General features: G+C 43.5%; 2 protein-coding genes across 2 annotated transcripts in view; one reads left to right on the top strand and one right to left on the bottom strand.

Moving 5' to 3' along the window:
* On the bottom strand, positions 1-27,979 carry EHHADH (enoyl-CoA hydratase and 3-hydroxyacyl CoA dehydrogenase). The gene is made up of 7 exons (XM_076341763.1): positions 27,891-27,979; positions 19,765-19,868; positions 18,853-19,025; positions 17,293-17,404; positions 16,868-16,972; positions 10,295-10,636; positions 1-2,544 (listed from the first exon to the last, which is right to left on the bottom strand). Exons 1-7 carry the CDS (start codon positions 27,962-27,964, stop codon positions 1,274-1,276), a joined length of 2,181 nt encoding a protein of 726 aa, XP_076197878.1. The 5' UTR covers positions 27,965-27,979; the 3' UTR covers positions 1-1,273.
* MAP3K13 (mitogen-activated protein kinase kinase kinase 13) overlaps positions 25,941-27,989 on the top strand; it is a 94,265-nt gene continuing 92,216 nt past the window's right edge. Inside the window, exon 1 of the mRNA XM_076341756.1 lies at positions 25,941-25,986. The gene's annotated coding sequence lies outside the window, so the exon portion shown is untranslated. The remainder of the gene's footprint in view (positions 25,987-27,989) is intronic.

Here is a 27,989-nt window from a genome sequence, read left to right on the forward strand (position 1 = left end):
ATTTTCCTTTTTCTACTTTTCTACTTTTATGTATCATATAATCTGTCATGAGATAATCCAAGCACTTTTGTTAAAATAAAAAGCAAAAGTTAGACATCCAATGATAATCTCCCTGAGAAGGGAACCCAGACCAACCTATTCCCCACACTGGACTAGAAGATACATTCATTAGACACGAGAAATGGGAGACTTTGTCCCAAAGCATCAAGCCTGGAGCAAGTTCGGCTCACTCTCTCTCTGCTCTCTGCTAGAGATCTGCCGCCTGCCTGCGTGCCTGCAGCAACGTTCCTGCCTACTCTTGAGCCGTGTACTTTTCAGTGTGCCCTCTGCCCATGTGAAAACCCGGTAAGTGCCAGGCCAGGCTTCAATCTGGTCAATTAGGGCATGCTGAGTTCCAAGACCTGGTAGCTGTAGGCAGGCAAGATAGGGGGAGTGATGGCAACACATATCCACACTTAAGAGATGCCAGAAGATATTTCTGCTTGGACAAAGCCGTGTGGGGATAACGATAATGGAGGACGGAGTCTGGATGCAGAAGGCCAGTCGTAAGCCAACACCACAGGGCAGGTTAGTCAGGTCAATGCGTTTGTGGCTTTTCTGTCATTTATTAAAATTTCCTCTGCAGCAGGGAGGAGGGACGGTACCAGCCCTGCCCCTTGCTCTCTGTCCAAACCTGCTCTCTCCAATTCATTTGATTTTACCTCTGAAAGGTGTTGCGCCCTGTGCGGTCTCTCCTGCAGCAGCGGGAAGGCAGCAGGCTCCAGCTGGCTGTCTTTGGGAGAGCCAGGGAATCCAGTAGAGGTGGGCTGTACAGGAAAGACTTGAACAAACTGGGAAACAGACTTAGGGCAGGATCTGGCAGATCCAGTCACTCTCAGGTGAATTGTGACCATCTTTCTCTTGCCTCCTACCCCGATTTGCTTTGTGGGCTGTAGATGCTGCTCCCTCCCTTCCACAAAGACAGACTGGAAGAGGTGTACAGCTGTGAAGACCTGAAGGCAGAGCAAAATGAGATGGGCCTTTACACAGCAATGTGCAAAGCAGGTGGGTAAGGCTGGTGGTGGGAAGGGTGGGTGATGGCAGTGGTTACCTGCAGCAAGAGGGAGACTGAGATCAATCATTGGCCAAAGTTATTCTTTGCAAAGGCCCAGGAAGGTCAGTGACATTGTTTATGAGCCTGTAGCACTTTGGTTTTGATTGGAAAAGACAGTGCAATTACAGCACCTATTTCATGAGATCAGCTTCTGAATTTATACAGCAGGCATCAACGAAATCACAGCTTGTTGCTCTGCCGGCTTAGGTAGGACATCCACTCTTTGAGGGGAGGGTTCCCCATAGCTACCAGCTTTTTCAGAAAGGCACTGGGCCGTAGCCCAGGAACATCAGGGTGGACCTCGGAGTATTTCTGCAGTTTAGCCAGTAAGCGAGGGAGCCCGACAGTGGAAGCATAGAACATGGGGCCACCCCTATGCTTTGGCCACCCATAGCCATTGATATAAATTACATCCAGGTGTTCTGGGCCAGATGCTATTCCCTCAGCCAGGATGTCAAACCCTTCATTGATGAGGGAAAACAAACACCGCTCCAGGATTTCCTCCTGATCTATAAAGCGGGTCTTGATGTGATGGGTGTCTCTGTACTGGGCCAGGAAGTTGTGAAGCCATGGATCTGGCTTGGCTGTCCTGCCCCCAGCCTTCTCATACTGATACCAGCCTTTTCCAGTTTTCTGGCCGAACCTGCCATTCTCACACAAAAGATCTGGCAGTGGGCTGTAGCGATGGCCATGCCGCTGGCGGGCAGGTGTTTCTGGAGGTATTAAGGCACCAGTGAGGCCCTGGTCCTTTCGAGACCTCCAGCCCACATCCAGCCCAGCAAGGTCAGACATTCGGAAAGGTCCTATCTTAAACCCAAAATCTTCAAGAACCTGATCTACGGCTTCTGGTCTGCTTCCTTCCTCTAAAAGAAAAACTGCCTGTTGAACGTATGGAAACATCATTCGGTTCCCAACAAACCCAAAACAATTCCCTACCACCACTCCAACTTTTTTCAGTGCTTTGGCTAGCTGCATGGCAGTGGCAATGGCGGTGGGGGATGTGTGATAGCCATAGATTATTTCTAATAGCCTCATCACATGAGCAGGGGAGAAGAAGTGCGTGCCAATGACCTGCTGTGGGTGGCTCGTGGCAGAAGCTATTTCATCGATGTTCAGGGCTGATGTGTTTGTACACAGAAAGGCCCCTGGCTTGCAGATTCTTGATAGCTTATGGAATATTTCCTTCTTTAGTGCCATGTTCTCAAACACAGCCTCAATAACTAGATCTACATCCCGCAACACATCGAAGTCCACAGTGAACTGGAGACGTGCAGGGTTATGGAAATCCAGGGTTTGGGCACCCTGCTCCATTTTCATAGCCTCATGTTCCAAAAGGAGCATCACAGCTTTTCTTCCTGTGTTCAGAGACTCCAGATTCTGCTCGAGGGCTACCACAGGTATGTTGGCCTTAACCAGAGAAGTCACAATGCCTCGGCCCATTGTTCCTAGCCCTAGGGATAAAAGTGAGACAGAATCAGAGACAATGGATAGAAAATGTTACAATTAATCACTTGACAGTAGCACTTCCTTTGTATCTCCAGGATAAAATGTGGAAGCCTATGCAAAATGAGTGGTGCACAGATAGAAAAAAAGAATTGAAGACTGGGAAAAAGGAAGGTGAATTCTCCCTTTCAGTGAGCCTAAATGTTTGAAAAGCAGTAGCGTAATGGCAAGTTAATGTCCTCTCAAGCTTACAAAATATCAGTGGGATTCATGCCAGTGTGTGCAGACCATGTGATTCATGTCTTCTCCCTGCAAAGTTTTATACCTATGGAAACCAGCATCACTGAAGAGTTAGAACCTGGGGATCAAAGGCAGGAGATCTGAGTTTCAGCTTCAACCCTGTTAACAACTTCTAGCAGGCAGTTTCATAAGCAAGCTTCACCCTGAGGGTATCAATGCCTCTCTGTGCCTGTGAGATGGTCCTTTATGGGCACTCATAGAAGAATATTAGTGTAAGCAAACACACCACACCCAGAGATTTTAACACCAGCAAAGCTCAGACAATTGGTTTCTCCCTCCTTCCAAGCTTCCTCTTTGTCCCCTTCCTCTTCTCCCTCTGCATTTCACTGCGTAATCTTTGAAGCAAACAAAATTCAGCTGATCTTGGACACTGATCTTCTCTAAACTTTGTCTCTAATGTCTTGTATGTCTCTTGTCACCAGTTCAAACAGGATGGAACTAACATAGTGTTCTTAATCCAGATTGCAACATCTTCTATCTCCTTTTTAATCACTCTGGAACATCAGTAGCCTTTTGCTTGCTGTTCGCACTTTATATCAGGCATCTCTGCCCACTGGGAACTCTCCAAGTCCTCCAACACAGGCCATTCCTAACTTCTGAAGATTCTCAAAGACACAGTCTTCCTTGTCCAACCACGCAGTTAAAGTGCTTGCCCAGAATTCCTGTAACTGAGCATCCATTCAAGCTGTTTTTTTCTCCAAGATCCATAAATGCGCTACTACCAGCTCATAGCCCCAGGAATACCAGTGTAGAGATTACCAGCTTGATCCCTTCCCTCCTTCTGAGCCCTTCCACCAGCTCTGCCCTCTATTACATTAAATGAAGCTGCACGCTTACACTTTCCTGTGATACACAACCCACACTATTTATCCTGCTCTCCCATGATGGAGGCTTTTCAGACTAAGTTAATACAAACTAGTAAGAGAAGGCCAGCACAATTTTACCAGCTTTAAAAGTGCGAAGCATCTGAATGGGAGGATTATTAATATCCTAAATAAAGCAACAACCAGACAAAGTACAGGTCTGTTATAATTCTGTAAAAATGATTTTTTTAATCCCAGGTTTACAAATGAAAGTCAGCTAAACAAATAAACAGAAACAAAGGGATTAAAAAATTTGTCTAAAGCAGCTTTGTAAAGAAGAGCTGAAATTATGTCACCAGTTAAACAAGTTCCAACAATCAAGGTCAAACAAGGTAGTATGTTTTTCCCGCAAGCTACACACCCATGGTTTAGTTCTGTCCACCCTCAGCTTGTGTACACACAAGACATTTAAAACATTCCCTGCTTAGCCACAAGAAGATAGTTTTTACAGACATCACTATCTGGCAGCCTGCTTATAAACCATTACACTCCCAAGCAAATGCTAAAGTTCTTTTCTAGGAAATTAGATTTGCTACTTCATAATCAAGTACTACTAAAAACTAATTTGAAAATAAAACTAGAATAACATGAATCAGTTCTTAGTATTTCAGTGTCCATGGTTTGCTGACTGAAAAACCCCCGAACACAAGTAGCTCCTGCCACTGTACTCAATACTCAGGGGCTTGGATGTGGCAGCAGGGACAGGCAGAGACAGTTTTTTCCCTGTCTTTGGTGAGCTACACAGACTGCTTTCTTCTCGAACAGTGCGGGAGGGTAACTCACCACCTCCTGCATACCCACCAAACCCGGCCCCATCTTTAAGGCTCTCTTTAGACATTAAGGGTTTGCAGTTCCATATCTGGGTTCTTCATGGCTCCCTCTTGAAGTCTTTTCCTCCTTTCCAGGGTGGAGACCTGGGATTTCTCCCTAGAATTTCCAAGCTCTACTAAAGAAATAACACACACATCCTGGGCCTTATTAACTTCTGTTCCTCTCAGCTTCAGTCTCATGACTGAAATCTTAGCAGTCCTCTTGCAACATGAACACGCTGCTTCTCCCTAAATCAAAACCTCTTCCATGAGCAGAGGTTCTGCAGCCTTCTTTTCAAGGGAAGTTCTGCAGTGGTGTTAGCTGATTCCCCTGTTTGCTTTCGTCCACATGTAGTATGAGTACTTCCATCTAGGTTTTAGCCATCCCATGATAGACAGGCATACATGCTTGTAGTACCTCACTTTCTAGACCACGGGAATAGCCTTATAGATAAGATATGAGCTTGCCAAGCTTGTTTCTGACCTAGAAAAGCTGTCTCTCAACTTACTACATCATAACTCTTCAGTGGCCTGTATGAAATGATGTTTAATGAAGCTGGCAGAGAGAGTAATGAAAGCCCCAAGGGTTTTGTTACATTAGAGCTTGCACAGCATGACTCCCCTGGAAATATTTTCTAAAATTGGGCTATAAAACTAAGGAGGGATTTGGCTAGCTAGCAGGGAAAGAAGCATTTTTGAGGACTCCCCTTTTCAATTTTATAAAGCTGAGTGATACTGGGGAAGAATATATTACAGCAGAAAAAAATGGTAGGGAATCATTGGGCCTTACATGTGTAGAAGGCTGTAGAAGAAAGAGAAAGGGAAATGTTGCATGCTCAGCTCAGATCACACAGACCAAAACACGGTGAGGAACTACTCCAGAATTTCTACTGTATGTTCCATTTTCTTCCTCAATAGTGCTCTCACTTCCCCCAAACCATGAAAAAATCCTATATTCTTATCTTCCACACAGGGGACAGTTTTCAGAGCTGTGTTACCATCTTTCATGCCTAAGGCACATCTTTCAAAAGAAGACTGAAATCTGCTTCAGGAAAAAGAACAGCATCTAGCCATCTTGCTTCTGGTCTTTTGTTGTGAAATGTAGCTTTGACGTATAAAAAAACTACACTTGAGCCCATGTAATTTCAGGCCAAATATGGATATGACAAAGCCATTTGCTGGGCAAGCTGAGTGACTAATGACTGTTAATTATTGATCTGTCACATGAGGTACTTAGAATATGAAAAATCATGCAAAATTAATTGAAGGACTTTAAAAACAAATTTCAAAACAAATTAACTCGAAATATGTACAAAGCAACTCATGTACAGTCACACACACACGAGAAATACAGATCAGTGGAAAATATTCTGAACTATAATGAATTTTTGGACTTTAAAATGCTGGGCAATGGAAATAATACTTTATAGATTGGTAAAAGTATGCAACGACTGTTCCAGTTTTCCTGTTAAAAACAACAATGAGCAATTGGCGGTGGCGGACTGCTCAGACTGGAGCTGCTTCTTTCTCTGTTTCAGGGCATTAATTTCAAGCAGAAATAATGTGATACTCAAGGCAAGCAGGGAGCTATGGGAAGACTGCAGAAGGGACAGAGAAGAAGAACTCTTTTTCTGGGTGATGAGGAACCAGAGAACGTGGAAAGAGATGGAGCCAAGAGTTCAGAACAAGCAGAAGCAAATGAAATAGGTGACATTGCATGTGGCTGAAGACAGTCAAGGACAGCTAGGCCAAGAGCAGGAGGGATTCCACATAGTTGGTGTTACCCACTTATCAGTCTTTCCGCAAGCAAACTGCAAAGGCAGCTGATGGGAAGCCAGCATTGCACAGGAACAGTTGCCCGTTCATCAGCAATGCTATCTATCAAGCATGCCCACAAAAATGATAGATCATCCTTGATGTTGAATCTACGTTAAGACATCGTCAGCAAGCGATGTGCCAGCTCCCTCCAACAAGTTCTTGCTAATACTGGACAGACAGGGGAGTCACAAAGCAAGGCTCCCCTAGCATTCATGGCACTGTTTCCATAACCTAAAGGTCCTCTGTGCCTACAGAAAAGGTACTGAAGGAGGGGGAAGTCAATGTGATCTTCTCAGTTGCTTCCCATGGTGCAGCAATAAAAGCCAGAAGTAGCAGCATAATGTGACATGGTTTTAGTGTGTGAAACAGCACAGCACTGTCTATTGGAAAATGGGGTCTGCATGATTTCTGACCATCCAAAATGCATGCAACATCTTGCTCTGACTGCCCTCCTCTCTGCAGTGAAAACAGAGAGACCCTGGATCACCTAGGTAGACTCAATACTTAAATGGATGAGCAGCACTATTTTAAAAGGTGTCAGTCCCTCAAAAATAATCCCTAAGATTTTGATGTCTGGTGCTGCAAGAATGTACTTAAGATCAAGAATGTGAAATTATGAGATACTGTACAGCATGGTACTGGCTGGAGAATGACTTTTTGTTACAGCAGCCTGAAAGAAAAAATACAATTGTGTTGGCATGTTCTATGCCTGTCTGTAACGGACTTGCAATTTCACTGATGTCAAAAGGCAAAATAGGAGGAAAACCTTCCAGAGGAAGGAGAAAAAGCCCAATGGCGTGGCAGAAAGAAGTGGTGGAAAGCAGTGACACTTAATATGGTGTGGGATTCAGAGTTAAAAGGAGGTGATCAATAACCTCCAAAATAGAAGATATCACTAATCAAATGAAGTCTAACATGAACAACTAGCATAAACAAAGCAAGCTATAATTGTGGGCTATGGGGGCTGTATTGATAGAAGCAGTGATTCAGAAAAGGCATTAGGAATCTTGGTAAGTGTCAAGGCCTTGAGGACACTGATAAGCTTTAATGACTCTGACCAGCTACACCTGGAGCCTCCACCCCCACGCACTTCCCATGGGCCTCAGAGCCCCATTTAAGCTCAGACCTGGGCCTTCAGTCCCTTCTTAAGCTATGTTGGAGGAGTTCTGGTGTCTCACTGTGACTGTGCCGGGCTATGGACACTGTTGATCCAGACCTCAGCCTGCAGACTGGCTTCCCAACTTTACCTTGGACCTGCATCATCATGTGAACTTTGCTTGATCATCTGTACTTGTAGTAGATCCTGGCCATGATCTTTGGGTCTGCCCTGCTTGCCTTGCTCAGGTACTGTAAATAATTGATACAGCAGTGGGTTGTGCTGTCATCCAGAGGGAGAAATGGGTTGATAGGAACTTCATGAAGTTCAGCAAGGGGAAGTGCAAAGTCCTGCATCTGGGGAGGAATAGTCCTATGCACCAGTATATGCTGGGGGCTGACTGGCTGGAAAGCAGCTCTGCAGAAAAGGATCCGGGGGTCCTGGTGGACACCAAGTTGGCTATGAGCAGCAATATGACATTGTGGCAAAGAAGGCTAATGGTATACTGGGCTGCATTAGAAGGAGTCTCACTGGCAGGTTGAGGGAGGTGATCCTTCCCCTCTACTTAGCACTGGTGAGACCGTATCTGGAGTATTGTGTCCAGTTCTGGGCTCCCCAGTACAAGAGTGATATGGAGCTATTGGCGTGTGTTCAGTGAGGGGCCACTAAGATGATTAAGGGACTGGAACGTGTCTCATGAGAAAAGGTTGAGAGAGCTGTGACTCCAGCCTAGAGAAGGCTCAGGGGGATCTCATGAATGTATATAAATACCTGAGGGGCAGGTGTAAAGAAGATGAGCCAGACTTTTTTCAGCGGCCCTCAGTGACAGGACCAGAGGCTATGGGCACAAACTGAAATGTGGGAGGTTCCATCTGAACATAAGAAAACACTTTTTTTTTTTTACTGTGGGGTGCCTGAGCACTGGCACAGGTTGCCCAGAGGTTGTAGTCTTCATCCTTGGAGATATTCAAAAGCTGTCTGGACATGGTTCTGGGCAACTGGCTCTAGGTGGCCCTGTTTGAGCAGGGGGTTGGACAAGATGACATTCAGAGGTGCCTTCCAGCCTCAAAGATTTGGTGCTTCTGTCCCTGTGGGAGGTGTTATTGCCATTGGCTCCCCATCCCTGGGGCACAGCTACTCCCTGCCAGTAGACAATTAACAGGATGTGTTGAACATGGCTAATGTGAAAGTTGGCTGTTACCTTGAGTGTACTAAGTAGGAACAAGGCAGAAACATCTTGTTACCTGGTCTTAGCATAGCTGCTCCTGGAATACTGCTCCCACTCTGGCTATGCATGCTTTATGAAGTGTTGAAAAATTAGGGGAAGTTCAGAGTCATGAAAATGACTGGAGTGTGACAGATTGTGCTCTGAAGCAAAAGTATCAAAGCACTTAGCTTATTATTGTGCAAAAAGCATGGGTTAACTTGAGCATTGTCTGTAATCAGCTACAAAAACACTGAAACTTGGGGGTAGAGGTTGGGGCAATTTCAGACCAGAATTCAGAAACCTGTCTGGAGATGAGATGCAAATACTTAATCCAATGGATAGGAGGTGTAGCCCAGCCAGTTCAGTTTGGAAATAAGTTACAGATTATGTTTCTACTAGAAACTTTCAAATAGAGATTGCATTTGTCCTTAGAATTCCCCCTAGCTCAGTTAAAGCACCAAAATAAGCAGACCAGATCTAAACAGCCCTTCTGGCTAAACTGTCATTGCGATTGGGACTTTGCAAATGTATTATTCTGGCATGATTTATCAGTATGTAGCAAAGAATGCCTATTCTAGTCACCTGATCATTTCTACAAAACTTCAACACAAGCCCCTCCTGCCAAAGCACATGTTGCAGGACTGACCTGTCTGGGATTGCATGTGTCCAAAGTACTGTGCTCTTCAAGTTACATGATAAACTTGGCAATAATTCTTGCCTCTTTACCTGAATGCTATAACAGCCATGGATCCTCCTCACAAGGTTTGTGGACCAATGTTTAAAAACCATTTTCATTAAAAATATGGCATGGCAGCTAATGAAGAGAAGGCAACTTCCAAAAAAAAAAAAAAGTGTTTCTATGGCCTGAAATGAGCTTTCAGAGAGCTCATACTGCAGAGCACAAGAGGCCTGAGAAGTACCCAGGAAAGAGCAGCGTTGATCTGGTGAGCTTCCTCTGAAACAGAATGGATGTTTTCCAAGTGCTCCATTACTTGTCTAACCAGTTTTTGAGTGCTACTATCAACAGGCAGAGCTGAAAAATACTTTTTTAAATCTCAGCAGTGCATCAAAGGTTTTATTTAAATTGCTCTTATAAAAAATTAATGAAGGCATTATCTTGCTGGGCTATAAAATGGCAGGAGCGGATCCCAGTGAGATGAAATCTTCTTAAAATACAGCTGTCAAAACATTTTTGTATTAATATATCCCTGAGTGACTCTGCACATGCACTTGCAGTACAGAACTTGACCAGGAGGAGGAGAATTTCATGCAAACGTGCTTATAACACAGAACAAAGCCAGGACTCAACATAGCAGTATTTAAAAGGGAACAGACTGCTTATGGTCCACAGGTGGAAGCTGTCTCTGAAGTGAGAAGTTATTCTTCCAAAGAAAGAGGTGGCATCAGGTAACAATCTAGTGGGATGTGACTTGCCATCTGAATTTCTGAGCTTACCAATGCAGTGACAACTTCCCTCCTTGCATGTCACCTATAGGTGTGGAGTATTTTTGCCTATGATGGGTACCAGTGTCTTTGAGTGACTGCTAGGGAATCCCACTTCAGCCTTCTGTCTTGAGTAAAGCCCAGTTATACTCATCCCACTCCCCTTCAGCTGTGCTGTTAGCTGCGCAGCCAGCAACCACAACAGCTTTTTCATTCCCTTACCTATCACAGCTGCTTTGCAGATGGTCTGAGGGGAAGCACTTTTCCATGAAGCTCCACTGGGTGTTGTCCACTTCTGCACTGCTCTCTCTGCGAAGAAAGCGTACTGCAGTGCTTGGGCCTGGCCTGAAGTCAGCAGGATGTTAAACAGCTCTCGCTCCTTCCGGACTCCATCTGCAAAGGGCTGCTCTGTGGCAGCTTTGACTGCCTGGAAGCACAGCTCTGGAGCCAGGCACCCGTGGGCCTGTTTCTTCACCTTCACAAGAGCCTCACTGAGAAATGCTTCCATGTTGGGCAATTTTGGAACTGGCTTCAGGCTGAGCCTGTGGGGTCCCAATGGCTGGCCTGGGGGTAGAAGAATGGAGTTACAGAACAAAGCATCCACATCTGGAAGACTACAGATTTTCACCCCTTTCTACATAGACTGGGAATGCAGTCTACCTCTTTTCCTCCTAAGCTCACTACATTAGGGCTTGCATGGCACAGTGATCTAGGTCTAGAACTAAAGTGTCTGACATTTCTCTTTAGCTTTCTGTTTGTTCTGACAATTACAATTTTTCAAGTCCCTTCTCAGACTTCAAAAAAGCAAGATTTCAATTTCAAAGAAGTAATTCTCTCCTTCCTTTTCTCAGCTACACAGAGTGCCTTGGCTTCTCCAGTTCTCTTACTCCACAGTCCCAGCTGCCACATTCATATGGCTCTTTCTATAAGCTTCAGTACTAAAGTTTTCCTCCAGTATTGTTTAGTACTCAGTGCCCAATTGACTTTGCTAGCCAGATGCATTCCAGCCAGGGTCCTGACCCAGGCATTTATAAGAGAGACTGGGAAATATACCCTGACTTCAATTCTTCCCCGGCAGCAGGAGTCCCTCTATTCACTTTGGCACTAACCAAGGGGACAGCTCATGCAGCATGAGTTGGGGAGCAAATGAATGATAAGGGAGAGTTCATGCTTCTGTGTCAGCAAGGGGTGAATCAAGCAGCCACACAAATACATGAGGCTCATTACAGACAGAGGTTGCTATGGTGACACCTAAAAAGGATTTTAATTGAGAGAAGTTAGTTACATTTCAGATGCCAAAATCCTCTTCATCCTCTTCAGAAGTACAAACCTTGGTGCCTGCTAAGGGATCTCTGATCTGTCCATACTCAGGCTGTTCCTATGCTCTTAATGGCAGCTTGCCTCAGTAAAGACCGTGGAGGAACAAGATCAGAAATTCGGGATGTATCCCCTTAATATTCCAACATTTTCACAAAGATCCTTTTGTCATCATAGCCACATCCAGATCGTTAACTGTGTAGCAATGTTACTGCACTGACTGCTGCAGTGCTGTTCCCAGAAGTGCCCAGGACTGCCACCAAAGCAGGATGGTGGGTGGGCTCCCTCTAATGGAGAAACTTATGGTGAGAAGCTCTCTGGTATACAGTCTCACTGCCCTAGTTTCTCTTATATGAGCTCTGCCACAGGAGCGCACTTCCTTCAAAGGTGGCATATTGCATCCAGCTCCCTTTTTTCTTCTTGTTGTCTGAGTTAGGAAAGTGCCAGTGCATCAGCAGAAGACTCAGGAGCAGGAAGTCATACACAGGATGCTGAAGGGCAGGAATAATGGTAGCACTGCAATCATGGTTGCCCAAAGAACATGTCCTGACTCTAACTCTTCCTCCAAGACCAAGCAATGTTTAAGAGAAACAGAAATATGAGTTTCCAGGATGAGTTAAGATACTGATTTCCTGAAATAATGGTCTTCAGAGCTCAGGCTTTTTAATTAAGCCTTTTGGAGAACACAAAGATGAACACTCACTGTGTAAGTAGCTTCCCTTGTAATCAGAGTTCATAAAAATAATGTTTTCACATTGACAGTGAATATAGTTTGTATCTGCCAGTATTGCAGGATTTAGTCAGGATAATGTTCCTTTATTTTGGAATCCTTTGTTTCTCCCCTAAATGTATGTTTTTAACCCAGAAATGCTCTTTATCCACAGTCCCTTATTTAGGAACTTAAATAGTGGGTTTCATTTCATCACAAGAGGAAACCTCAGGTTTGTCCCAGAAAGCAGATCTGATGGCTGGAAGGCCACTTAAGACTGGGCAGATCAAGGGACTTTGTATGACATCTCTGATGTGGAAAGGACTGGTAAAGAAGGAATACTACTGGGAGCCTTTAAGCTTGGTCTTTAGATAACAAATAGTACTTGTAAGCACAAATACTGATGGGGGACATGAGAGAGTTCCTCAGAGTAAAAAAAGAAAAGTAACTCTCCTCAGGGTCCTGTAATAAAACTCTCATTTAGCTGTAAGCTAAATACGTTTTGCTAAGTATTTCTACAGCATCTCTATGCAGTGTCTTTGCTTCTGCAATGCTAATAAGAATCAAGGGTGTATTTATGAACAGGAAAAAATGATCTGAATCCAAACCTGGGAAGAAGAGATCAGTGTGGGACACCTGCAGCTTGATTTCTGAAATCAAAGCAGCAGGAACATGATGAACAGTATCAGGCATCAGTGCCACAGGGAAAAGCATCATCCGTTCACAGGAGCTAGTACAGATACCTGCTTTGTTTTACTAGGGTTTGTAGTCCAGGTAGCACAAAGGACAGATCAAGTCTATAAAATTTCTATCAGCAAAAGCAACATGTGAGCATGCAGTATCAAATATTGTGCTATTTAAAGAAAAAAAAAATCATCCCAGAGTTGTAAACCCTTGGGATATTACAGGATTCCACATGCAAGAGGCAGGGCTAGCCTAACAGTCTTCCTGGTGCAGTGAACTGCTTGTGAATTTCTGAGAAACAAAGCTGAAACTGGACCCCTGCTCCTCATGCTTGCAGTTGTCTCAGGCCTGCCAGAGGCAAGTCCAACTTGTCAGACCTTTCACAAACTCTGGTTGTGTCAAAGGGGCACTTTGCTAGACCTTCTGCCTAAAGAAGGTCGCAGCCAGAATCGTGAGCCCTGGAGAGAGGTTAAAATGTCTTTATATTGTACATCTTCCCAGAGATGACGCACTAAAGGCCCTTGCAACTGTAACTGAAAGCCTTTCTCCAACAGTCACCATTTAAAGCTTGCAATTACCTAACAGCAGTATCTGTTACTCCTTTGGGTTTTATGAGACTCAGAAGAAACACATGCTTCCTCCACAGTTACTCCTAGTGGCTTACAGTCAGCAACTCATAATCATCTTTCCATGCAGAGTTTAATACCTGTGGGGCCTGAGCTAGTCTAAATTGAACTGATTTTCCCTGGCTCTTTGGTGCAAGCCATTGATGCTTTTGTGCTCTGAGAAGATGATAAAGGTCAATCAGCAGATGTGGTCAGAAAGCAAGGGAAGATTATATATAAAGGGAGAGCTTCAAAGAAGTCTGCTGTGCAGAGGATCAGCAGCCATTTTCTCCTCCAGCCGAGGAAGACTACAGCAGGCCAGCAAGAGGTGGGCAGTATAAGCTGCAAGCTACTGCCTGCCACAAGCAATTACAGCAATTTTTCAATTTTGTGATGCCATCAGGTGGACAAATTACATAATGCAGCTTTGAATTAGTGCAGTGATTATCAAGCACATTGAATGAAAGAACACTTTCCTTGTCTCCAAGGATTTAGCTCCTATCTATTCCTTCTAAAAAATGCCTTCAAAAGTGAAGATATTTTCTTTTGTCTGAAGAGGCCAGTTTGCCTGAAGAAGGCCAGGAACATATGCTCACTTCCTATCTGCAATATATAATTACTGCTTTTCAATGAAAAATTTAACTTAGAATCGATAATTGTCTCTGTGTATTCCTACAACCACTTATTCAGGACTGTTTCAAACTCCTTTTGAAGGTTTTCTTCATCCATACATTTTTATGGATTATTCCTAATGAAGATGCTTTCCCAACATACCTACCATAAAGGTAGCTCTCTCAACTGCATATCAAAACAATAATCAAGGACCCTTGCTTCAGTAAGGCCAGTCATTTGAGACTGATCTCTTGCCATGAGATACTGCAGCTCCAGTGCTGAGAAAGCTTTAGAAGAAAATAACTTCTGAATTGATTCTTTGAGATGTATCTTGCAGTACAGCCTTCCCAGGAATAGAAATTCCATCAGTGACAAAACTAGTTATTTAGCCAAACTAGTCTGTAAGAAGCCAGCAGTTGTTAACCTCATGTTTAAAAAAAAAAAAATCTCATCAGAAACAAAATGCTGCATGCCTTACAAAGGCAGTGGAGTTCTGTGATGGCATTTTTTTGTGCAGCTCTGTCTCTGTTTTAAGATTATCTGAAAAATGTTCACTGAAAACAGAACTCAATGTGAACAAAAACCAGACCAGCTATGCAAGACTGTCATCTCTTTTGCAGCCCTGAGTTAGTGCTCGATGTAGAGAAATAAAAGTGCTGGTTTGCCTTTGTATGGCAGGAGAATTATATTAACTTTAGGCAAAGGCCAAAGCCAGGGATGACTCAGAAGGAACATACGGATGCTGGGTACACCATTCTTTCAAATTATCAGGTAACCTGGGGCTAAATGGTGCATCAAAACTTTCCATGGTCTTCTGCAAGGTCTAATGAGAAATTTTCCAAGCGGGAAAGAAATAAAGATTGCTGACTTGCCAGTATTTTCACTGTTAAAGCAGATACTGTAAATGCCAGTAAAGCTGTCAGAAAGGGTCTTGAAAGCATTTTTAAAGTCCTGTTGGAGTTGGTATATAGTGTGATGTGAAACACCTTCAATGACATTACTCATTTTTACTGGGGTAACTCAAACCAGAAATAAACAGATAGAAAATCTACCACTAATAATGAGTAAGACTGGGACAGGTTATGTGCTGAACATCCAGCTAGGATTCTTGTATGCTTATACAAGTCTCAAAATTTTTCTTGGTAGTGACAATTTCCAATGAAGATGAAGCTACAGAAGAGGAATTTGCCAATAGTAGTAGTGGACATACATTCCAGAAAGCAAGTTACGCTGAGGAGTAGTGTGCTCAATGATTCATTCCTGAGGTCTAAGGTCAAGCTGACTTTCACAACTGTCAACCACTGCACAATGTCTGTCACAGAAGAAATAAGCATACAAGTATCTAAATTTCACCCAATTTCACATAGCATTTGTTGAAATCCAGAATGCTTGCCGGTTTGTCAGTTCTAGCAATGTATCTACTACTCATTTTGTGATACACTGCTGCTGCCATCAATACTGGTATAGATCTTATGCAGGGCATCATTCAGAAGCCCAGAGGGTACATCGAAGGGAACACTGTTGTTTGGGTTAATTTGCCTAGAAGAGTAGTAATATTTCACTGCTCTCCCAACAGATGGAGAAACAGAGTTCTCATTCAAAACAGACAAAAATCAGTGAACGAAATTATCTTCATTTTTCTTAGAAGCAATAGCGAATTACATCACCCATCTCTTTCTAAAGAATTATATTTAAATAGTCTGATTACATATAGAGAAAGAGGACTGCTTATGTCATCAATTCTGCACTAAAAATGAAGCCCAAAAATACCGTAGGATGAATACAGTGAGAAGGAAGGGCATCTCTTACAGAAAACTTAGACAAAGAATACCCTTTTGCAGCTATCTGGTAAATCTCAAGTTGTAGAGAAGTATACAAGACACCGATCTTTAAGAATAGCCTATTCATTGAACTATCTTAAAAATATGGTGCACTGCCGTCTAGGACAAAGCTTAGGCTGCTATAACTTCTAGCACAGGAGAAGTGCTCCTACAGAGAAGAAAGAGCCTTGTTTGTAGCGAAGAGAACTGCAGGAGCAAAGGCAGCATCCCAGCTTGGAAAAGCATTGCTTATAAAGGCCATGTGATCAAAGCAGAAAGGGTTTTTTGCTTCCTTGCACGCATCTCATTGTGACAGAGCTCCAGATGAAATCCTGATGGAAGTCAATGGTCTGTTTCCAAAGGTATGAGGAGGTTAGTAACGGAAAAATATCCTGTTTTCTCTCAAGGTGATGCTCCTCATGCTGCACAAGGAATGTTCCTCTTCCTGTGTTAACTCCAGTGAATTTAATTTTGTTATTTCTAAGGTGGGAGGAAAAAAGTCTCTCCACATCCCTCCTATCTCCACAGGCCACTTTCTTATATTGTCCCTAATCCTTTAGTTGCTGAATCACTTACAGACTCATGGATTATTAAGTTGGGCTGAGGATGTGCCAGCCCCTCCACTGGAGGGAGCAAGTTATTTTTGATCAGCCATTATTGATGGTGCAACCAGAATACATGCAATACCAGCTGTGATCCAAAACTATGTATGATCCAAAACTCCTATGGAAGGAGCACATACTCCCCCAAATCAGTGGAGTGCAGCAGCCCAGAGGAGCATGTGAATTTGGATATATAATTAAGAAGCAGGAGGACTCGATATGCATCTGTTCTCTGAATCCTCACTTGAATTTCTGCAGCTCTCCAGCATCTGAATTTTTCACTTCAGACAACAGAAAACAAATTTTGCAATTGTATCTTATATGGATGCCAAAACTCAATGAATGGAGCATATAAATTGGAACAAACTGGTGGGCTTTGTTCTGACTCCCCCCAGCCCTGAAACATCACCAATTATTTATTGTCATTGCTACAATTCTTTCCTCACCAATCACTTTGTTTGCCAAGCGAATTGCTGCCTCAACTGTGTTTTCTTCCACAACTTCATCAACCAAGCCCAGCTTCAGTGCTTCAGTTGCTGGAATGTGTCTTCCTGTGATAAAAAGAGAAATAAGCTGACTAGAGTGGGGCATGATGGGCAATTTCATTCTTTTCCATCTGATCAAATGACTTGTGTGTAGCTGGCTTCAAATATGAGACATGCTCATTATCAAGTACACAAAATGCATTACTAACTTCATGCCTCAGAAGCACGTATGTCCCTTTCTTAGCTCATCATTAGTGGAAGCAAGCTGAATTTCAACCCCAGCAGCTACTTAGATAAAAGAAATTAATGTTTCTTAGACCAAGCTGGTGGTATGACTCAATGCCATATTCTTATATACAGAGCAAGGCCAAGGCATGGTACTTTACCTGTAGTGATTATATCCAGAGCAGCTGGTACCCCAATCAGTCTGGGTAGTCGCTGAGTGCCTTCAGCACCTGGAAGTAACCCAATGGTGACCTCTGGTAAACCCATCTGTGCCTAAAATTAAGTCAAATTCAACAACAAATCTGATTAGAAGGAGTGATAGTTACAAACTGAGCAGAACAGAGGAAGGACGAGCAGACCTGATTCACACATTGCTCTTCTAGGAAGCCTCAAAACTTCTACATAGAAACTTCATCCTTGCTTTATGCCACATAAGACATTTAAGACAAAAGCCCACTCAACCATTTCAAGAACTTGTGTACAAATGCACAGGAAAAACATCACCTTTCAGTGGATGTATGTGTGCTAGCACAGCACTGGAGGAGAGCTGTGGGGCCAATAGCATCCCCCAGATTGACACATATGTAAACTAATGCTTTCAAGCATTTGTTACCAAATCCTGGAGGGCACTCTGTGACTTAACTGTTACCTCCCTACTCTAATTCTTGGAAGTTTAGTAAAGGAAAATTGGTACTGAACTCTTCCCTAATCTTCCTTCAAATGGCTCTTGGTGCACTTGACATTTAGTAGGGTTATGGCAGAGAAGCCAGGGGCAGCAGGAAGGGGGGGCTTGTCTTCTCTTAAAAATCTATCTAGATTTTGTTGCCTCGTTCTAACAAAAATTAGTTCACACATTTCCCATTGAGCTCTTAAGAGATTTGGAGTCACTTTAAGACCACTAATTATGGTGGTATGCCACCACCCACCTTAGGTGGCATATAGGATGATGTAGAATATCTCTTTATGCTGTTACAGGAACCCACACTGTCATGGAGAAACAGTGATTCACACTGCGAAAGTGAGGGGATGGCCCTATCAGTGAAGAGTCTCTATAAGGAGATCAGGTACCGCTAAAAGGTAGTTCAGCTTTCCTGAATCTTGAAGGAGGGGGTTCAAGAAAAAAAAAAAAAAAAAACAGATCACTCTTTTAAAGACTCTTAAAGCTGTCTTTTGGTCAGAGTACTCCCTGAGGAACCAGAGCTCCTGGGGAATCAAACTGTAAATGCTCCATGCTAGCTGAGTTTCAACTGCCTATTGAAACTAGGCCACTAGCAGAAAGAAATGCAGAATTCACAGGGCTGGGGGGGGTGGGGTGGGGAGAGAAAGTCACACTGCATGAGCCAGTAAGATACAGCCATCTACATCAGAATATAGATAATGACTACTGAGATCTAGGGCAAATTAACACTCGGTTACTGAAGTTTCTATGCAGCCACCTTATTCTCCTAGTTACAAATCAATTTTATATTTAGAAATGACTTGAAATTAGTAATTTAATAAGACTTATGAAAGCATGTCAAGGGTGGTGTTGCAGGTGAAGAATGTCTGAGCACACAGACTTGTATCCTGTAGCTATAAAGCCCCCCTCCTCTGAGCAGATGATCCCAGGAAAGGCATACTGTCCCACTGCTCTCCAGGAACAGCCTCCCATGCTGTCCATGGCCATATGTACATGGCTCCTGATGCCTTTGCCAGCCTTTCTAGTTTGCAGCATGTGTTACCTTCACATGTGCAATCCGATAGTGACAGCCAAGTGCCACCTCCAGGCCTCCTCCCAAGGCAATGCCTTCAATGGCAGCCACCACAGGCTTCTCACTCCTTTCTATGAGAGAAATGATGGGGCCCAAGGCAATACCCTGTCTCTTCGGAGAAGAAAATCCTCGAATGTCAGCTCCTGAGTTAGCACAAAGAGATGAGGAATTAGTGGGGAAGGCAGTGATTGGAATGATCCTTCCTTCTGTGCTGTTGAACATAGCTGCTCACAGATGATCAAGCCCTTGCAGAGCATGCTGCTGGCAGAAGGAGTGGTCCCCTTTTGGGACCGCCTTCAAGAAACCCTGGCTCCTTGAGGCTATTCAGAGAGCTCAGGAGAAAACAGTACAAAAATACATAACTGTAGCAATCATGCAGTTACTACAGAAAATTGCGGACATGCTTGGTTAAACAAAAACAAAAAGTTGAGTCTGGAATAGTTAAGTGCAAGTTATTAATAACAAGCAGTGTAAAGCTCCACAGAAATTCCATAGCTTCACAGGTTTCTACAACTTGAGAAAATCTGTTATTCACCACTGCCCAACCCCAGGTATGTTCCATACACTGGACCAGTTGATGGTCCAGAGATTTTATACTGATGCCTCCTTACTTTCCGTGGCTTGCTTTGCATATCAGGGAGATGAGGAGGTATCCCCTACTTCAGCATGAACATACCAACTTATTTCTGGCCTGGACAGTCCAACTTGTCATGTGCCCCATGTCAATTGTGGCACAGCAGAATAGAAAAAGCCCATTTTCTTGTGGCCATTTTCAGCCAAATCAGGACTTTTATCAGCAGTGTTATGAGGCAGAGAATCTTCAGACATGGTGGGTGGAGTGTTTCCTCTTTTTCTTGGGCTCTTTGATGAAAAATGTCTTACCTGCACTGAATTTCCCATTTTCACCACAAATCGTAACAGCTTTCACTGAAGGATCTGCATCTGCTCTCTTCAGTCCATCCTCTAATGCCTGTAGAACTGTTAAGCTGAAATAAATTAGAGAGCGAGTAACAGTCAACTACATTACCTTTCCAAGAGGTCTGTGTTATAAAGGCCAAGCGTCCCAGTGAAAAGGAGCAGTACAGCCAAGCATATGTCTCCTCTAGCTTGTCTTCTGCCACAGCCTCTCCACGTGAATCCTTTCATTAGTCTCCTTCTCACTTTAAGGGCAAGTGCCAAAATCCAACAAGCTTATGACTGCTGACCTGCCATTCACTTGCTGGAGAGTCTTCTTGTGGCTATGACATTACTGTTTCCAAAGCATAGGGAAATGTTCTTTTGAAAATGCCTTTATGAATTAAACATTTGGATTTTTAGGAAAACAGTTTAGCATAATTTAAAAGTAATTAATGCTAAACCACTGACAATCTAAGAACTTTTCAAAAAGGGAAATGAGCTCCAGGGATAAAAAGCTGTCTTTTGAACACCTGACACAGACTTGGTGCTGTGCTGACAATTATGCTTTCACTTTGTGGAGATTTGTATTTAGGTCCAGACTTAAAACTTGTGTGGGGTCCTGTCAAGGTGAATTTGGGCCTAAAAACCTAAGTAGAATTTCTTTTTTTTTTGTCTTATCTGAACATATTTCCACAGATACAAGCAGTAAATGTGGCCAGCAAAGAATTAATGAGGAACTTCAAAACGGAACAGTAAAAGTATAAACAGTATTTTTACAAATCAGATATTTAAAAAAATCTGGCCTGACTGTATGCTCACTTGGCATTTGAAGCTTAGAAGCTAATTATATGTGTGTGTGTATGGATGGACGTGGAGAGTACCGTCTGTTTTAGAAGACAGTGACAATAAAGAAGATGGTAGGTAAAAATAGAAGCATTAACACCTAACACTTTATTAATAGAAGTATTAACACAAATTGTGTGTATACGTAACTTAGATACTAAAATATATTCATATACACACACTTGTAAGCATGTAAGTGTATATATAGTTTGTGAGAGAGACTTTTCTGTGTGCATGTGTGTATACGTACTACATACGTAGATATGCCTCTGATTCAGAAAATCTGAGCCACAAGTGGTTGGAGGCTGGAGGAATACTCGAAGTATCATACATGTTTGCCCAGTCCTTTATAAATACACCTTCTGTTCCTAGACCTTCTCCAAACTCTAAGCTCAGTTTTACACGTAAGCTTGGTGGCTGATGAAAAGAGAGCAGAGCTCTCTTGATGCCCAGTGGGGCAGAGCAGCGTGAACTAAAAGGAACTGATAGAAAGACCTGATGCATACTCAGTTTGTGCATGTTTTTCAATATATTTGAGGGCATTTCACTTAAAAAGGAAGTTTGTCATAAAGTAGATGAAAAATATATCACTGTACTCGTGTAATGCTTCTAGGTGTGTCCAGGGTGAGTGACCACACTATTTATGCAAGGCAGCAGCCTGCAGCATTGAAGTGGAAATCCATAGACTGAAAAGGGAAACCTGGAGAGCCCAAGAAGTTTTCTGTAAGCCAGCTGTGTGAGGTCCTGCCAGCCAACCTCTGCATATTCTTCCTTCAAAATAAACAATTAAGAGAAGCTATTAGCAAAGTCTATTAATTGGGGCTGTTGGCTGAGCGGAGAGTTGGGGGGCTGCCTAGGGGGGTCACCAGGATCACCTGCCACCTGGATTAAGGCCATGCTACACAGAAGGATCAGTGGGAGCCCTGAGACCTGACAACCAGAGACTGACAGAAGTGTTATTTTTGGCAAGAGAACAGCTGGTTATGTACCAATTGCCTCATCCAGACATTAAAGACAACTCTGAAGTCTGACATTAAGTTTCAGCTTTCAGAACCATTACTAAAATGAGAATAATTTGGCCATGACAAAGAAAAATTATTAGGTGATTCTGCAAAGGTCCTTCCAAGTGCATATAGTTCCATGTAGCAGAATATGAAAGCCTTCCCAATTTTAATAAGTGGTTTCATATTCTGTGGGGAAAAATACATATTAAAAGTTTGTTTTTTATCTCACTCCCTTTGGACTATCAAGTGCTGTGGCTGCTGCTATTTGAGGAGGACCCACAGGCTGCACCCAGTGCTTGCTGCTCTTAGAGGTCTGTTTTTGCATCAGTGGAGAGCCAGGCCACAGAAATACCAAATTCACCTAGCGGCTGGAAGATTAAAGAGAAAACCATCATGAAATGTCATACTTTACAAACCATGGTGCAAAAAGGGGGAAAAAATATGTACCAAGATTCTGAGCAAATGTTAAATTGATTTGAAAATATTGTATATAAAAATGGCACAATTCTTTCAGGAACAGACAAGAAGCAATCAAAGCATTTATGTGTCTGTTGCAGGCACATGATCAGCAGATGCAAAATACTCATATGAAAGGTTTGTCTGCATTAAATGGAAAGGTTCAGGATTTTATATAGGAAATTAGTTACAAGCCCTTAGCACTAAAAACAACATACTCCTACCAGAAGAAAAATTAGTCATCAAGGCTGCCACAAAGTAACAGTTCAATACCTTCGTGACCTGTAATAACCCAACAGAACTATTTTTGCCAGAGAATAACTTGACCGTGTACTTGCATAAATATTTCTTCTCCCTTCATACAACTTTTTCCCAGTGGGAATTTTGTTGTGGGACAAGAAGGAAGAAACATCGGACTCTTTGCAGTTTCTTGTTTTCCTAAGATGGAGCAATATGTTTGCCTCAGGATATGTTACAGTCCAACACACAGGCTGCATTGCTTTGTAACTCACATATTCTAACTGGTACTAAAAGATGTAATTTTCAACAAAAGCGTTGTAGTAAAATTTATGACAGTAAATCTATAGAAATACTCAAGAGTATCACAACTTCAAACAGAGCATTAAAGAAACAAAAAGTCACCATAATTTGCATAAGTATTTCATTACTGTGACAGTGTCATTCATTTAACAGTAACAATGCAAAAAGTCACTCCATGCATTCCAATCAATGTTTAATCCCATGCTATGTAGTCAGCTCCACCATGTATACTATTTTGACTGCAAGAAAAGTGATTCTGCCAAGATGAGTCAGTGTTACGGGTTTCAGAAACACCACAGGTGCTGTTAAAGAACATGTGTGCACCAGGGTAAGAGAATATTCTTGTAGGTGACCACACCAGGTTATTTTTATTTTGCATAAAACTCATTGTAGTGATGATGTGCTGCATTTCTAACAAGGTTTTATTATTTGCCTTAATAATTTCAGATTTTAGGTAGAGTTTGTGAATGTGAAAGTCTTTCATTTAAAAAAAAAAAAAAAGGTAATTTAAGGGAATCCTGAAAATTTGCTTAGTCACCTTTAAAGTAGTGAGACTCGAATCCAACAGTAGAAAATGCTGTTTATGGAAAACATGCAGGTCTGGTCCTTTCCCCTTGCACTTCCCCCAGCATCCACAATCACTGCATTGGGGATGTTGCTGTGTACGTCTACACACATTCTTTTTAGCATCCCTTATACACCTACTGTCTGTGAATTTGCCTAATCCCTTTCTGATTCTGCTGATCCATCTGCCTCCACAGACTCCTGTGGCAGCAAGCTCTGTATTATCTTTTTTAAAACAATCTCCTACTAGTTTAATCAAATGTCCCTAGTTCAACCATTGCAGGATTTGGTAAAGGGTTATGCCTTTAACGTATTTACTTTCTTTATGATTTTGTAAACCTTGACCTTATTCTTCCACAGCCTTTTCCTCTCCAAACTCATGACACTCAGCTTTTTCAGTCTGCTTTCTTAACACAGTGCACCATCCCTTGGATTATTTTGGTTGTCCCTTTCTGGATCGACCCTATATCCTTCTGCACATGCAAAATCCAGAACTAGACACAACAATTAAGATGTTTTATATTGCAGAAAAGGGATGCCCTCTGCTCAGTTCTCAACATACATCCTGATGGTACCCAATATTTTGTGGGCTTTTTGGGCTGCCCCAGCACATTGAGCTGATGATTTCACAGAACTATCAAAGGTAAAGATCCCTTCCCTGAGCTGTAACTGCAGTTTTGAGCTTGGCATCCTGTAAGCTTGTCCTGGGTTATATTTTTTATTTAAAGAACTTTTTGCTATTGTTTTTTAGCATGCCTTGATCCACTCTTTATATTTTTTTAGTCTTAATTTCCAGTTTACATCTCTCCTGTCATGTTTGATGATGTCATGAACATTTTCTTGTTCTCATTTGAGTAAGCTTTCCACTTCTTAAAAAAAAAATTCAAACTTTTCCCTTAGTCGTCTTAGCTTTCTCATCAAGCCATGCAGGGCTTTTACTGGATCACTTGCTGGCTGAACAGTTTACCTGGGCTTCTAATAAACTTAAAACCCCAAAAATCCCAAACCCAAACAACAACAATCCAGACTCCACCCTTCTTGGAGGCTTCCTGTCTTTTGGATAGCTTCTTGCAGTGCTTTTGTTTGAACTAACTGCTGGGTATTTACATAATTCCCTTCTTGTACTCGGGTGCTGGATTTACCTGGTCTGCTCTCTCTTGCCTCAGTGTCAGATCCAGCCGTGCAGTAGTTGCTGTCACAGAGCAGCTAATACAGCTTGAACGGAGTCATGCACATAAATTAAGGCCAAATCCAGAATGGCGTCCTTTCTGTGGGGTTTTAGAATAGTTGTTTTAGGAAGCAGACACTTAACTGCATCCCAGAATTTTCTCTCTGCATCTCATCCTGATAAGGTGCTGATCCAGTCCAACACAGGTAATCACACTCTCCCATCGTTGCTACCTATCTGAAGTTGCAGCTTCTCTAACCTCCTTTACATTTTCTGATCATTATGCTGATTGGGGGTCAGAAGGACAATCCTAGCAGCCAGGGAGAGCCTTTTCCGATCGTGACTGTTACACGGTTATACTTTATGTAATCCCACATGTACACTCCCCTACCCCATGTCCTACCCTATCATCCCTGGAGCTTTTCTGCACTTGTCGGCTCAAATGTTGAAATACTCTTCCACACCCTTCTTAATTTTCAGTGCCAGCAGGCTGCCTCTGCTAGTAAGGTGTGGCTGGTCCTTTCTCTTGCAAGTCTCGTCTGTCTGTTCCCCCAAACTTCCCAGTTTTTTGCATATCTAAATCCCTTCTCTCTATGCCGTGGCCTCATAAATGCAGATCTCTGAATGCTAAACTTCTGCAACCCAGGAAAAAAAAACCCCAAACAAATCAAATTTGGCACACGCCACCTCTGCTGGTGGAGGGAAAGATTAACTTGAAGGGGAGTCTGTGTGTGGGAGCCAAATTTGCTGCCAGACTTACAAGTCAGCATACATTCCTCAGGAAAGTGCTGCCCAGGAGGTACTTGCACAGCAGTGCATGGTGTCAGACAGGAGAAAGCAAATTCCTACTCACCAGTGGCTTCTAAAGTGCTAATGGCCAGGGCGATGGCCTGGGAGCTGGGATAACAGCACCGAGTGACACATATAATGGGGAGAGAGGGGTGAGGCTGGAGCAGAGCAGGAAAAAATCCACCAGCCTTTTAAAAAGCATCTGTGCCTGCTGTGAAATTAAATTTTCAGGATCGCAGGAGATGGCTCCTGTCTGTAATTTTCACTGCCTGCTATCACCTACGTAGTCAAACATTTCCAACAGCAATCACAAACCTGCTCCCCTATGGTACAGTACATAAAATATGCAGAAGCAGAAGGAATGCACAAGGATCAGAGTGTGCTCTACCTTTCCTAGCTATAGCCAGGTCTCAGCTAAAAAATACCCGATGGCAAGTATGAGCTAATTATTGATCCCTACTAAAACAGGTATTACCCTGACATGTGATCAAAGCCCCCAGGCATGTCTCAAGCTGAAGCTTCACAGCAGCTTAACATTTAAATCCATGCTGTGCAGGTTCCCATCCTTCCCCACGTACTCCTACTCTGTCCCTTGTGCCAGCAGTGCTCCTCGTGCAATTGCACAAGGTGCTGATGCAGAGAGCTAGGCTGGCTGAAAAACAAACCCAAACCAACTTGCTGGTGTTCAGTCACATTTGCACCCTGAGCTGGCTCGCTGCCAGTCACAGGAGCACCAACGCTAGCAGAGCAGAGGCTGTGAGGAACCATGGCCAGGATCACAGCAGTCCCATCGTAGGTTGTGCTATGGAGCTCGTCACGAGGGAATGAGCCTACATGGGTGAAGTAAGTACTCGGGTCTCTCAGGGGCCTTCGTGCTGCGGGGCTGTCAGCAGATAAAAGAGTGTGGGCAGCACAATACAGGTGTGGGGGGAGTGAAGATAGAGCACTCAATGGAAACTGCCTTTTTAATGGATCTAAAGTGTTCTGCCCGGGTCTTCCTTCTCCCTCTTCGGGCTGGGGAACAGGACCACAACCACACCATCCGTTACCCTTGGCTGACAGCATCAGAACTGCACCTTGAGAGGGCACTGAGGGGTGAAGAGTAAAGGGTAGTAGAGGCAGGGGTCTGTCCTGAAAAGGCTGTTGTGTAGGTGCATGCAGTTGCTGTTCGAAGGCAACTTAGGGTTTTATCAAGGACTTCTCAAAAGAGACAGAGTTAAGGTTCCTTAAGCACGTATCTTTAGCTCTGTATTTTGTACTTTTCATGGTAAGGATGGAAGGTTTACTGTGGGCACAGCCTGGAAGTTTTCTTAGGCTGGTCTTGGGGACAGGAGGTCCAAGGGATGTCTTGCACCCCGCAGTTCTGGGAGTCCTACATGTCTAGTTCATCTAATCTCATCAAGTGACTCTGAGTTCGTTTTCTCATGATAATTATCTGGGCACGTGAAAATGATCTTACTCCACTTTTAAACATGTTGCAATGAAAGAGTGAGCACTGGCAGTTACTGCAGAGCAATGTAGCTTGTCACAGAAGAGCAGCAGGTTGTATTTCCTATTCATGCTCTTACTTGTCTCTTTCAGCTTCTTTTTAACAAACTTTCTGGTTTAGCAGTTGAGCATAACTGCAGTGGATTTTTTTTGCTTGTTAATATATACTGAATAGACACTATGGTCACTGTTACAGAACAGCTCTTCAACTACAGCTGCTTAAAAAGGGCCTATGCAGTACTCAGAACTAAATGAACTAAAATACACACCTTATAACAAATTATGTAAAGCCAAAAAGCACGTACATCCTTTTCAAAACACTTGAAAAACTAGAATTTCAGGGGCTTCTACAGATTGGTGTTTGACTTTGTTTTTCACTGGCTTGTGTTTGAGATCGCCTGGGGCCTTTCTTGACAAAGATCAGTATTTAGAGGTCAATTCCTTACTCATTTTTAAAAGGCAAATGAACTGCCTTCGCTTCTGACAGCCCTGGCTGTGGTTTAATCCCTGTGCCAGCTCCTCTTGTTGAACCACTTCTGCTATTTACAAAGCCCTTTGCCCTAACCCCTGCGCTCACTTGGATAGCGCAGGGACTTGCCATGCATGCCCTGTGGAGTGCGTGGGGCAGGCAACTAAACCAGTAGCAAATCTGAGAGGAAAAGCTGGTTTTCACCTATGAGCTCTGAATAAACTCCAGGGTGAAACAGCTGAACTGCTAAGGTCGCCGTGCAATTTCTTGCTGGAAGCATCATCTTGATGCTTAAAGACTGGAAGGTGATGAGAAATACATGAAGTTTTTAAACGGCTTCCAGGGGAGATGACAGCAAGTACAGATTGGTGAGCCTGACACCTCTCCTGCAAAAAAAACCCACTAGAAATTATAATAAAGAGCAGAAGTCATGTAAGAAATGAGCCTGTTTTTTGCAAAGGCTGGTGCAGGTACCCAAGCAGCGTTTGGAGAGGTCCCTCGGCAGAGGCTCTTTTACCGGGCAGCCTGCCCTGGGACCAGGAGGTACCTCACACGGGCAAGGGGGGGAAAATGAGGTGAAAAGGAAGGAAATCAGAGAATCCCCCATCCCGCTCGCCAAGGGAGGGCAAGCGCCAGGGACCGAGCCGGCCGCCGCTGCAGCTCCTCGAGCCCCGGCTCGGCGCTCCCCCTGAGCAGCGCCGGGGCCGGGCAGGGGCGGTCGCCACAGGAAATGGCGGGCGGCCGCACAGGGACCCCGGCCGCGGGGGAAACCGGCTGCGCCCGCCGTTACCTCAGCGCGTTGACCGGCGGGTTGCGGAGCCGGATGACGGCCACGGCGGCGGCGCCCCTTGCGTACTGCGCCATGCCGAGCGCCCGCCGCTGTCCCCGC

Source organism: Aptenodytes patagonicus, chromosome 6, assembly GCF_965638725.1.
Source record: "Aptenodytes patagonicus chromosome 6, bAptPat1.pri.cur, whole genome shotgun sequence".
Lineage (NCBI taxonomy): Eukaryota > Metazoa > Chordata > Aves > Sphenisciformes > Spheniscidae > Aptenodytes > Aptenodytes patagonicus.